Source organism: Cyprinus carpio, chromosome A11 (assembly GCF_018340385.1).
Source record: "Cyprinus carpio isolate SPL01 chromosome A11, ASM1834038v1, whole genome shotgun sequence".
Taxonomy (NCBI): Eukaryota; Metazoa; Chordata; class Actinopteri; order Cypriniformes; family Cyprinidae; genus Cyprinus; species Cyprinus carpio.
In genome coordinates this window covers 1,505,742-1,518,713 of record NC_056582.1, presented here as the reverse complement: position 1 = coordinate 1,518,713, position 12,972 = coordinate 1,505,742, and the positions used below count along the sequence as shown (strand labels likewise).

Here is a 12,972-nt window from a genome sequence, read left to right as displayed (position 1 = left end):
TTACATTTACATTCTATTTAAATGTTGTCATTTAGCAGACACTTTTATCCAAAGCGACTTACAAATGAGGACAATAGAAGCAATCAAAGCCAACAAAAGAGCAATAATATGCAAGTGCTATATTAGTATATTATTATAGTTATATTTCAATTTCACTAAAAAATGTGCAGCATTTTGTCCAAGCAATAATAAAAGGACACATTTAGTTTACTATTTGTCTTAAATCTCATTTTGTTTAAAAATAATAATAATCGTGAATCGTATTGAATCGTGAGTTGAGTGAATCTTTACATCTCTACACACATCATCACATCACTATCACTGATCATCATTAAACCATCACATCACACACATCATCACATCACTATAACTGATCATCATTAAACCATCACATCACACACATCATCACATCACTATCACTGATCATTATCAAACCATCACATCACACACATCATCACATCACTATCACTGATCATCATTAAACCATCACATCACACACATCATCACTAACACTATCACTATCAGTGATCAGCTTCCGGCTTCGCTACCGTTCAGACGTTCTTGCTTACTGCTCTGCGCTTTGCTTCTTATTTCTGTACTTTTCTAAGGTTTTTTCTAAGATTTTTACTTCAGCAGATCAGCACAGTGCTCAAACAACAGATTTTTGGCACAAACACAAACTAAAAACTCTTTGGGACTGGAATAATACTACAAAAAGAAGATTTTGCTTCCCACTGCCAGCAGCTTACATTCCGGAGACGGGAAAACAACTGCCTACATTCAAACAGAAGAGAGAGAAAATGCCTCCTGTTGAATATACTTGTTGAACTGCTGCAAACTTCTACAAAGGATTGTGGTTCTTGAAACAAAGTTACTTGCTGGACTTCCAAAACAGACGGAACACTCAGCAGACCGTCGTCATGGACCTTCTCAGCATACAGCCGGTGAGTCCTGTGAATCTAGTGAATCTCAACAGTTTATACCAAGTGTAAAGGAACAAGCCGAAACTGATCGGCACACTAATCAATGGCACAATCAGGGAGCGAGACCCAAAGGCACACAAGACATCAGATTGTCACGAGTTTCTCGTATTGCTGCTGTAGCATCCTCTACTCCAGATTCGACTATGACAAGGCTTGTGAATACCAGTATTCTACCACCCCCATATACATCTTGAGAACACATTTGAAGCATTAATGAATGAGGGTCAGGAATCTCCAAATGTGATTAAACATGGATCAGATCAGCCAGCTGCTAACATCGCTACTAACAGGTGCTCAAGGTCGAGCAGACAGCGGCATTCAGCTCAGAGCGCAGCCGAGCCCAGGACTCTGATAGTGGGCAACTCCATTATCAGAAACATCAGTAGCAGGACTACAACAGCATGGTGCCTTCCTCAAGCAACGGTCTCTCAGCATTCTTAAGGACTCCTCTCACCCTGACCATAGACTGTTTAACCTCCTGCCCTCTGAGAGGTGCTTCAGGAGCCTCCGGAAAAGGACCAGCAGACTCAGGAACAGCTTTTTCCCTACAGCTGACTCCTTACTGAATTCTGCCCTCTGACACCACCACCCCACCCCCCACAACACACACACACACACACACACACCAAACACACACACTCCTCACCCCTCCTCAACACTACATCTGGCTTACAAACAAACAAAAATTAGTTCACTTGTTATTACTTGCACTACTGTCTGTTCATAGTATTCTGTTCATCCAGAACACTGAATGATCCATTTGCACACTGGAATATTTTTCTATGCACTTTTACTGTCCATTGCACTAGTGTAAATAATGTTCATATGCTCATAGTTTCTGCTTATAATGTACATACACTTATTACATAATCCATCTGTATAGTATGTTCATAGTACACCTATTTGTATATCATGCTGATAGTATTTAAAAATCCGTAAATCATGTCCATAGTACTGCCTTATCTGTATATTTATTGTACATTTGTAACATATTGTAGACACTGTATATCCTGTACTTACTGCTTATTGCACTTCTGGTTACATTTACATTACATTTACAATCAGTCATTTAGCAGACGCTTTTATCCAAAGCTACTTACAAATGAGGACATTGGAAGCAATCAAAAACAACAAAAGAGCAATGATATATAAGTGCTATAACAAGTCTCAGTTAGCCTAAACACAGTATACGTAGCAAGGGCTTTTAAATAATATAATAAATAAAAAGAAAACAGATAGAATAGAAAAAGAATAGAGCAAGCTAGTGTTAGAGGTCTTTTTTATAATTGTATAATAAATGAAAAGAAAATAGATAGAATACAAAAAGATTAGAAAGGTAGTTAGATTTTTAAAAAAAATAGAATTAGAATAGTGAGTGCAAAAGTTAGAGGGTCAAATAAAGATGGAAGAGATGTGTTTTAAGCAGATTCTTGAAGATGGCTTAGGACTCAGCTGGTTAAATGCTAACTGCAGTTCGTTGCCTTGTACCTTACATGTGCAATGACAATAAAGTTGAATCTAATCTAATCTAAAAAATGTTTACAGAACAAGCGGGAACCCAGTGTGCCTGTAGCTTTCTCTATTTCAGTTTTATTATATGATAGAAAGTCTAAGTCTTTCTCAAGCCGAAGGGCTAACTCATCTAATCTGCGGCCTATTATGCATCAAACTAAGATTGCTGTAAAGACAAAAAGCACTGCCATCAAGTTAGCATTTTGAAACATTCACTTACTAAAAAAATTATTTATTTCTAATCAATGACTTGATAACCACAAACAATCTGGATTTTATGTTTCTAAACGAATGATTTATTGAAGACAGTTGGTGTGGAAAGTTCCTCAATGAAGCACCCCTCCTAACTTCACTTTCATGAGTGTCTGCAGGACTGTTAGGAGAGGTGGAGGTGTAGCTGCTCTATTTAAAGATGTCTATCAATGCAAGCAAATGTCATTTGGTCAGTACTTGTCTTTTGAATATCTAGGGATTGTGCTGAAAGGTGCTCCACGCATTCTGTTTATCATTATTTACAGGCCTCCAAAATACTCTCCAGCCTTTGTTGAAGAGGTCACAGAAATGTTATCAATGATTTGCACAATGTTTTGCTATTGCAGGGGATTTTAATATTCACATAGATAATGCAGAAAACAAAACTACAAAAGAAATGATAACGGTTCTAAACACTTTTGACCTGATTCAGCATGTGCATGGACCCACACACAAACGTGGACATACTGTAGATTTAATCATCAGTAGGGGTCTAAACATTTCATCCATTGTTATTAAGGATGTAGCACTATCTGATCACTTCTGTATTTTCTTTGATATATTGATCTCTGTTACCACTGAATCTAGATCTGTCTTTGTCAGAAGGAGATGCATTAACGAGAACACTAGTGTGCTGTTTATGGAGGCTATATCTTTAACACCAAGCAATTCTGCAGACTCTGTTGATATTCTACTTGATTTCTTTAACTCAAAAGTTAAGAATGTTATTGATGATATTGCTCCTGTAATAGTCAATAAGAAAATTAGCAGACAGAAATCTGTTTGGACAAAATCAACAGCAGTTCAGAGTATGAAAAGACAATGCAGAAAAGCCGAGCGGATGTGGGGAAGACGAAACTTGAAATTCACTATAGCATCTATAAAGACAGCCTTCATGCTTTTAATGTGAAACTAGCCACAACTAGACAGAGTTTCTTCTCAAACCTTATAAACAGTAACTTAAACAACACTCGTACTCTTTTTGCCACTGTTGAGAGACTGACAAACCCCCCAAGTCAGATTCCCAGTGAAATGCTCTCAGACAGCAAATGCAGTGAGTTTGCTTCCTTCTTTTCTGAGAAGATCATTAATATCAGGAAGGCAATTAGCACATCCTCAAGTAATGCAGAGGTCAGACAGATTTGGCCACAACATCAAAAAGATACTATGTCTATTTTTGAAGCAATTGATAGCAAAATTTTGGAAGAAATAGTGCAGCACCTAAAATCATCAACCTGCTATCTTGACACACTTCCCACATCTTTTTTTCAAAAGTGTGCTTAACTGTTTAGAAGCAGATCTCTAAGAAGTGGTGAACACCTCACTTCTTTCTGGCACATTTCCAAACTCCCTGAAAACTGCAGTTGTTAAGCCCCTCCTGAAAAAGAGCAATCTTGATAACACCATTTTGAGTAATTATAGACCAATATCTAATCTTCCTTTTATAGGCAAAATTATAGAAAAAGTAGTTTTTAAATCAGCTGAACAAATACTTAAACTCAAATGGATACCTGGACAATTTTCAATCTGGTTTCCGAACGCATCACAGCACAGAGACAGCACTCATTAAGATAATAAATGATATTTGCTTAAATTCTGACTTTGGCAGAATATCAGTGCTGGTATTGCTAGGGCTCAGTGCTGCGTTTGACACTGTCGATCATAACATACTACTAGAGAGACTGGAAAACTGGGTCGGGCTTTCTGGGATGGTACTCAAATGGTTCAGGTCATACTTAGAATAGAAGGGATAGGTTATTATGTGAGTATAGGAGAGCATAGCCTGTATATGCTCCCACTAAGTCAGATAATGAGAAAGAACCAAAGTGCCTATCACAGCTATGCTGATGATACACAGATTTACCTAGCCTTATCTCCAAATGACTACAGCCCCATTGACTCCCTCTGCCAATGTATTGATGAAATTAATAGTTGGATATGCCAGAACTTTCTTCAGTAAAACAAGGAAAAAACTGAAGTCATTGCATTTGGAAACAAAGATGAAGTTCTCAAGGTGAATGCATACCTTGACTCTAGGGGACAAACAACTAAAAATCAAGTCAGGAATCTTGGTGTGATTCTAGAGACAGACCTTAGTTTCAGTAGTCATGTCAAAGCAGTAACCAAATCAGCACACTATCATCTAAAAAAGATTGCAAGAATGAGATGTTTTGTTTTCAGTCAAGACTTGAAGAAACTTATTCATGCCTTTATCACCAGCAGGGTGGACTATTGTAATGGTCTCCTCACTGTCCTTCACAAGAAGACCATTAGACAGCTGCAGCTCATCCAGAACACTGCTGCCAGGATTCCGACTATCCTGCATATGACTGCATATCCTGACTATGAGCATATCACACCAGTTCTCAGGTCCTTACACTGGTTTCCAGTTACATTTAGGATTGATTTTAAAGTACTTTTACTCGTTTATAAATCACTCAATGACCTAGGACCAGAATATATTGCAGATATGTTCACTGAATATAAACCTAACAGAGCACTCAGATCATTAGGATCGAGTCAGTTAGAAATACCAAGGGTTCACACAAAACAAGGGGAGTCCGCCTTTAGTTATTATGCCGCCCAAAGTTGGAATCAGCTTCCAGAAGAGATCAGATGTGCTAAAACATTAGCCATTTTTAAATCTAGACTCAAAACTCATCTGTTAAGCTGTGCATTTATTGAATGAGCACTGTGCGATCTCCGAACTGATTGCACTGTATTTTACGTATTCACTGTATTTTATGTAAAATCATTTTCTATTTTTAACTGTTTTAAATTCATTTTCATTTTTCATTTGTTTAAATCATTTTCAAAGTTTTTAAATTGCTTGTTTTACTTTTGTTTTTTTTCATGATTATTTTACTTTCTTTTATGTAGAGCACTTTGAATTACCATTGTGTATGAAATGTGCTATATAAATAAACTTAACTTGCCTTGATCATCATTAAACCATCACATCACACACATCATCACATCACTATCACTGATCATCATTAAACCATCACATCACACACATCAGCACATCACTATCACTGATGATCATTCATGACTTTTGAAATGATCACAGGTTATTACATGGGCAAACACTCATCACTCACAGTGAAGCCCAGCATCTTGTAGTCTTTAATGTAGATGGCTTTCCTCTTTTCTGTTCCGCTGGGATCACTGTCTCCATCAAACGCGATTCTTCTGAGTTCAAAGATGATATCTCTTTGTGTCTAAATATAAGAGAGGTCAGAATATAAGAAGAATTCAGTTTTTTAGCACATAATTCAAGCTGTCTGAATAAGTTACAAGAACACAACTTTCCCAAGTATATTGGTAAATGTTGATGACAATTCAGCAATGTTTTGCATTTTATGTCATAAGTATGCTGGTCAAACAGTGGCTATTAATATACCTGAAAGTTCATGTAAGGGATATTCTACAGTCAGTCAGTCAAGTTCCATCAATACCAGTGTATAACACATTACTGTTTTCCAAAATTGTAGTTCTAAAAAATATTCACAAACAGCATAATAAAGTTGTGATGGAACAGCAGCTTTCTACATGTGGTTAGAAGCATAGTTTCTTTTTAGTATTACATGTAGATCTACAACTTGCTCTCACATTTATTCCCATATTATGAAGATCTTCACAGAAAAAAAAAAAATAATTATGTTTATGATTTAAGAAATCATTTAGCACTTTTTAATAATTTATTGTTATTAAAGCACATTTAATATTAACATTAAACTCATTGCCACAATCTAACTAAAACATTCATGTTTTCATTAATTATTAATAAATTAAACATATGTGTTAAAAACTTCTTCCTACATGTCATGCACAGGGCTCTGTATATTACACATTTTCAAGGTATACATTAAGTCTGGGGACAGTTATACTCCCTAATTATTTTGCATATAAACATCAGTGTTTGATTTCCCTTTGTTTTATGTGGCCGGCTGCAATTACTCCACAAAAAAAAAAAAAAAAAAAAAAAAAAAAAAAAAAAAAAGAAAAGAAAAAAACTGCCTATTGATGTTTCACTCTGCAAATAGTTAACACTTCTGCTCTGCATAAATGAAATTGTCAACCCAGTGAATACATTTATTCACGTGAACCATACATCCTATTCCCTCCATTATTCTTAATGTCAAGTCAAAATTTTCAGACATTTGTCAATCACTTGCCTGGTCATTCGGGTCCATTTTGGTCATCATGCGTTCTTCCAGAAGGTTGAAGGTCAAAACCTGCAGCACATACAGCTGATGTGCCATTTCAGCTTTGACTGGTCGATTCACCCGGATGATGTGCTAGAAGACAAGTTTAAAATCAAAGACCGTCAATGCTTTCACTCACAGGGGTGTTTCCTAAAACAACACTCTCATTTTCATACTGCTCCTGAAGAACTATGAACTGATGTTTCTATACACACATCTGCTGGGATGAAATTCAGTGGAGAAGAAAGATCTGTATTCCATCAAAAGATGCTCAATAACGATGGATCTTAGCTCTTAAGAGGGCTCTCTATGTGCAAGGTTACATACGTTCTCCACAATTCCATGTGTGTTTCCCAAAAATGCACTTAACATGAACACGTGAGAACACATTCTACGTGCTACTCAAGAGTCGCTGTCCGTTTGTAAAGTGCTGAAATATTACCTTACAGAACTGTATCCTTGAACCTAATAGTCATCACCTTATGTGGTTAAAAAAACCTTTCAAAAAGATGAATTTAATGTTCCTCTGGAGGAGGTAGAGAGAAACAAAGATTACATTTTCCGCAGATTTGAAAGACACCATACAAATAGGGAAAAACAAAAACATATGGGAGGACTTTGTTACAAAATTAACTGCAACCAGGGGTTTTAAGAGATCAGGGAAGGAGGTCTGTAAGAAGTGGCAGGACTTTGCAAGCCTGGCAAAAAGGAAGGGCACTGCAGAGGATGGCAATTCAAAAACAGGTAGCTGGACCAACAACTCCCCCTCTTCTCACAGCAGAGGAAGAAAAGGCCTTTGTGGTGTTATTGACCTCCATGATGGCGTCAGGTCCATCATGCTCAGAGGCACTATCAGTTTCATCTGCCATCTCCTAGTCCTCCAAAAAACCTCAAGCCTCAGTCTCCGTCTCCTGTTGTTTAGACCGCAGCCACAACACCTCAGCAGTTTGAGAATGTCTGTGGCTATAGTCAGGACTTAGTGCAGCTGGAGAGATGTTTGAAAGACATTAGACTCATTTAGAGGCTCATTGTCTCAAAGAGGCTAATAAGAAGAACGACAATTTTCAACAGTAGCTCACTGACTTCAAGAAGGCCAAGCTGGCTTTAGAGGAGAGGAGAGGAGACTTGCAGGAGATTAGGTTTGGAAGGCCCTCCATTTCTGTGCCAATTATCTTGCCAGAATAGTCAGGTAATATGGTTGTTTTAATTCTGAATAAATTAAGTTTCTATCATTTCTTGTGCGATGTGAAATGTTTTCTTCATGTAGTTATTTCTCATCCCATTGTGCAATGCCTTTTGCAGGTCCTGAGTAACTCAGTGAATAACTCAAATCAATAAAATTATGTTGATTCAGTGTTTTTGATGGCCATGTGTTTGTTGAACCACCCCAGGCCTAAGGCCCTATGAATTACTATAAGAATTCTTCCAAGTGTTTCTGAAGTAAATGACTAATGGTTGATGGTTATTTTCAAGCATAAACATGTAATTTTAGATATTATTAATATATAAAGTTTATATATTAAGGGTGACAGTAGCACAAATATATGTACTTCATCTAGTCAATACACTTCTACAGGTACAGACAAAAAAGGTTTATAGCAGACCTGTTTTATCATCACTATATACTGTGTATACATATTTATATCATGTGTATTTTTATATTTCCTTCCTATTATATTTTTTATTTCCTTTTTCTTTTTAATTTTTTCATTTATAAATGAATAAAAAAAAAGTACTAAGAGAAGTACAATCAAACCTTATATTATAATCACATTGCACTTGAATAAAGTTAAAGGTGTAATCTGCCGGTTGTCCTGCAGGTGACCTCATAACTCTGTCTTTTTATGATGCACTGAGGGCTTTACGATTGAGCACTCGTAGATCTACGATGATTTTCAAGTGCTACTTTAGTTATGATGCTTTTGGGAATCAGACCGTTGTACTAATATCAGTCGTACAATCGTTTTTACGAACTTCTTAGACTTACGATGCTTTTGAGAAATGCAGCCCTGTTTAGTAAATCTGGCCCAGTAGACATCTGTCATTACCTAGTCAACTCAGTTAGGTTACACTTTTCCCCGTCTTTATTTGTACATTTTCAAGTATTTCAAAATTTTCCATATTTCCAAAATAAAAAGTTTAAATAATATTTTAACATGACAATATATAACAAGGATCAGAAAATAAGAAACTATCAAGATAAAAGACACAATCAATTATCCCAAGTAGTTAAGCACAATTAGTTGCCAACTTGTATGACACAATTAAACAACTGTATCAGACATAAATTTCAATATAAGTGTGGTCATCCACTGGGGGAAAATTAAATCAAATCATTATTTTCAATTAAACAGGTTTCAATTAAATATATTTCCATATACTCAAGAAAAGAGCTCCAAATTTGGAGATCACGTGACCCTTCGGCAACAATTTACGCATAGTACATAGCTCTGCTCACTTTGTCAGAAATTATACAGTCATGGCAAAAAATATCGGCACGCTTGGTAAATATGATCAAAGAAGGCTGTGAAAATTAATCTGCATTGTTAATCCTTTTGATCATTTATTTATAAAATTCACAAAAATCTAACCTTTCATTGGATAATAAGAATTTAAAATGGGGGGAAATATCATTATGAAATAAATGTTTTTCTCTAATACACATTGGCCACCCTTTTATTCAATACTTTTTGAAACCTCAATTTGCCAGTTTAACAGCTCTAAATGTTCTCCTATAATGCCTGATGAGGTTAGAGAACACCTGACAAGAGATCAGAGACCATTCGTTCATCCAGAATCACTCCAGACCCTTTAGATTCCCAGCTCCATGTTGGTGCTTCTCCTCTTCAGTTCACTCCTCTCATTTTCCATAGGGTTCAGGTCAGAGGACTGGAATGGCTATGGCAAGCAGAAGCTTTGTTTTTGAGCTCAGTGACCCATTTCTGTGTTGTTTTTTAGGTTTGTGTTTGGATTATTGTATGGTTGGAAGATCCAAACATGGCCCATTATAAGATTTCTAACAGAGTCAGTCACTTACTGATTTTTTATCTGTTGGTATTTGATAGAATCCATGATGCCATGTGTCTAAACAAGATGTCCAGGACCTCCAGCAGAAATATAGGCCCAAAACATCAAAAATACAGCAGTATATTTCATTGTACACATGGGGTACTTTTTTTCCCCTGTGTTCACCAAACCCATCTTGAGTGTTTGCTGCTAAAAAGCTCATTTTTTAGTTTCATCTGACCATAGAAGCCAGTCCCCCATTTGAAGTTCCAGTCATGGCTGATAACTGAATATGCTTTAGTTTGTTTTTGGATGAGCTAGGAGAATTTTTCTTGAAACCCTCCCAAACAACATGTGGTGATGCAGGAGCTGTTTGACAATTTTTTTTAAGGTTCTCTGACCCTGAGACTCAACTATTTTCTGCAATTCTCCAGCTGTGGTCCTTGTAGAGTCTTTAGCCACTCAAACTCTCCTTCTCACCGCACATTAGGACGATATAGACACACGTCCTCTTCCAGGCAGTTTCGTAACATTTTATGTTGATTGGAAATTCTTAATTATTGCCCTGATGGTGGAAATGGGGATTTTCACTGCTCTAGCTCTTTTCTTAAAGCCACTTCACCAATTTGGGAAGCTCAATTATCTTTTGCTGCACATCAGAAATATATTCTTTGTTTCTTTCTCATTGTGATGGATGATTAAGAGAATTTGGGCTTTGTTATCCCTCCTCTTTATATTTCTGTGAAACAGGAAGCCATGGCTGGATAATTTCATGTTTATAATCATGCTGGAGTGCTCAAAATTGTGAATATGAATGGGAATATACTTCAGAGATATTTTACTCATAAGAATTTCTATGGGGTGCCAATAATTGTGTCCAACATGTATTTGAGAAATACATTTATTTCATAATGATATTTCCCCCCATTTTAAATTCTTATTATCCAATGAAAGGATAGATTTTTGTGATTTTTTTTGTTTTGTAAAAAAAAATTTAATTAAAAGTTCAGATGGATTTTCAATGCATTTTTTTTTTATATTTATTATTTGTTCATATTTTTTTGGGGTGGTTTTTGTATATCCTGTCAGTAAATTGTGAACAACTCTTCACCTAGCCCACTATGAGTACCCCAGCAGTCAAGGGTGTTCGGGGAAGAGAGATTGATCAATCGCCAATAAAGAAAAAATTCAAAGATTCCGCCATCTCCAGAGAGGATCTGGACGCTGCTATAGCTAACAGTATCAAGCTAGCGCTCAAAGAGCAACAAAGTGCTCTCGATTCGGTTGTGGCTTCGACTGTGAGAGAAGCAATAGACTCTGTACTGACTCCAGCACTCCGCGATCTACATTTGGATATACAAACAACCAACAATTCTGTAAAAGAACTAAAAGCAGAAGTTGAAAAGCTAGCCAACGCAACAAAACATACACATGACAGGGCTGATTCCATTCAAGCAGCTGCACGTGAGGACTGGAGGAGAGTCACAAACTTAAGAAATCAGCTAGATGATGTTCGACTTTCCTCAAAAGGTGGAGGATTTTGTTACTTCACTGTCACAGAAGTAGTATTCTGCAGCGTACAAAGCAGTGGGAGGGCAACAGCCATTGCCTCCATCCTTTCAGCTCAAAAAGATGAGCTCTGTGGTGATACTAACTGCCCTGAAGAGGACAACAACAAGGTGCCCATGAACACTTGTTAATTTCTTTTTGGAATCTTGCACCTGTCTGCTCGTCCGCTGACTGGTAAATAATAATTATTTTATTTATTTGCTACTATTTTTCAGGCTAATGGAGAGGTTCGATCTCTAAGCTTTTGGCTCAGTGGGCCTTTTGAGGACATGTCTTGCGTTGAAGTGGACTGGACACGCATCAACATGTGTTTCTTTTGTTTATGCAGACATACACTCTAGGTAATGTGCAGTCTGTTTTGACTTTTGTATATAGTTTGTCGTTCCTTTATTTTGTTTTGTTTTTTCTATGCCCTTCAACAGACATCAATACTCCTATTTATTTTGCTTTTCTTTTAAAAGGATTATGCATCAAGGTGGATTGGTATCGAGGATACATAACATTTACATGTCACTGGCAGTATGGCATTGCTTGTATTTCTCTTCAGGTAGACATAATTTTGATATTGCGAGCACACAATGCAGGTTCTGAATATCTTATCATTGAATGTGAATGGCCTAAATTCTCCTATTAAACATACCCGTATATTAGAATATTTGCACTGTAAATCGATTTCCTGTGCCCTGATACAAGAAACCCATTTAAAACAATGTGATGTGGCATGTTTTCAAAACATTACAAACTAGCAGCCTTCTCTTGTGCTCATAATAAAACTAAGGAGGTGCTTATCTTAGTCGATAGGAGGTTACATTTAACTATTGAACATACCGCAAATGATGATGAGAGTAGATTTGTGTTCATACACTGTAAAATACATAATGACAGCTTAGCATTGATCTCCATTTATTGCCCGAATGAGACATTTTTCACAAATATTTCCAATATATTACTTGAGCAGACTGATTGTCCTTTAGTGATGGGTGGTGATTTTAATGCTGTCTTAAATCCTGCACTGGATTAATCTCACCCTGATGCTACAGCTGACCCATCCTCTAAATTATTTAATAAATTTATTGCAGACCTCAATGTAATCGATCTTAGGATAATCCAAAATACTACATCTAAGCACTTCACTTTTTTTTTCTAATAGACGTAAGACTTTCTCTAGGATTGATTACATATTTCTCAGCCCATCTCTAATTTCATCTAACTCTTCTATCTCTATATTACCAATTTTATTGTCTGATTACTCAGCAGTGTTATGTAATTTTCACCTTTCTAACATTAAGACCAAGGGCCCTAGATGGCGTCTTAATTCATCATTACTAAACAATCAGACATTCATTAATTTGCTAAAAGATCATATAAAGAAGTTTCTCAAAATGAATATATCTTGTGATGTAGACCCTCAAATATTGTGGGAAACTACAAAATGTGCAATA

At 36.5% G+C, this 12,972-nt stretch overlaps 1 protein-coding gene across 4 annotated transcripts in view; it reads right to left on the bottom strand.

The window, feature by feature from the left end:
• LOC109072978 (engulfment and cell motility protein 2-like) overlaps positions 1 to 12,972 on the bottom strand; it is a 45,149-nt gene that overhangs the window by 9,864 nt on the left and 22,313 nt on the right. For all 4 annotated transcript variants that reach the window (XM_042765840.1, XM_042765837.1, XM_042765838.1 and 1 more), the window contains exons 11-12: positions 6,926 to 7,048; positions 5,849 to 5,968 (exon numbers count right to left, since the gene is read on the bottom strand). In XM_042765840.1, the coding sequence (XP_042621774.1) occupies positions 5,849 to 5,968; positions 6,926 to 7,048 (243 nt within the window). The remainder of the gene's footprint in view (positions 1 to 5,848; positions 5,969 to 6,925; positions 7,049 to 12,972) is intronic.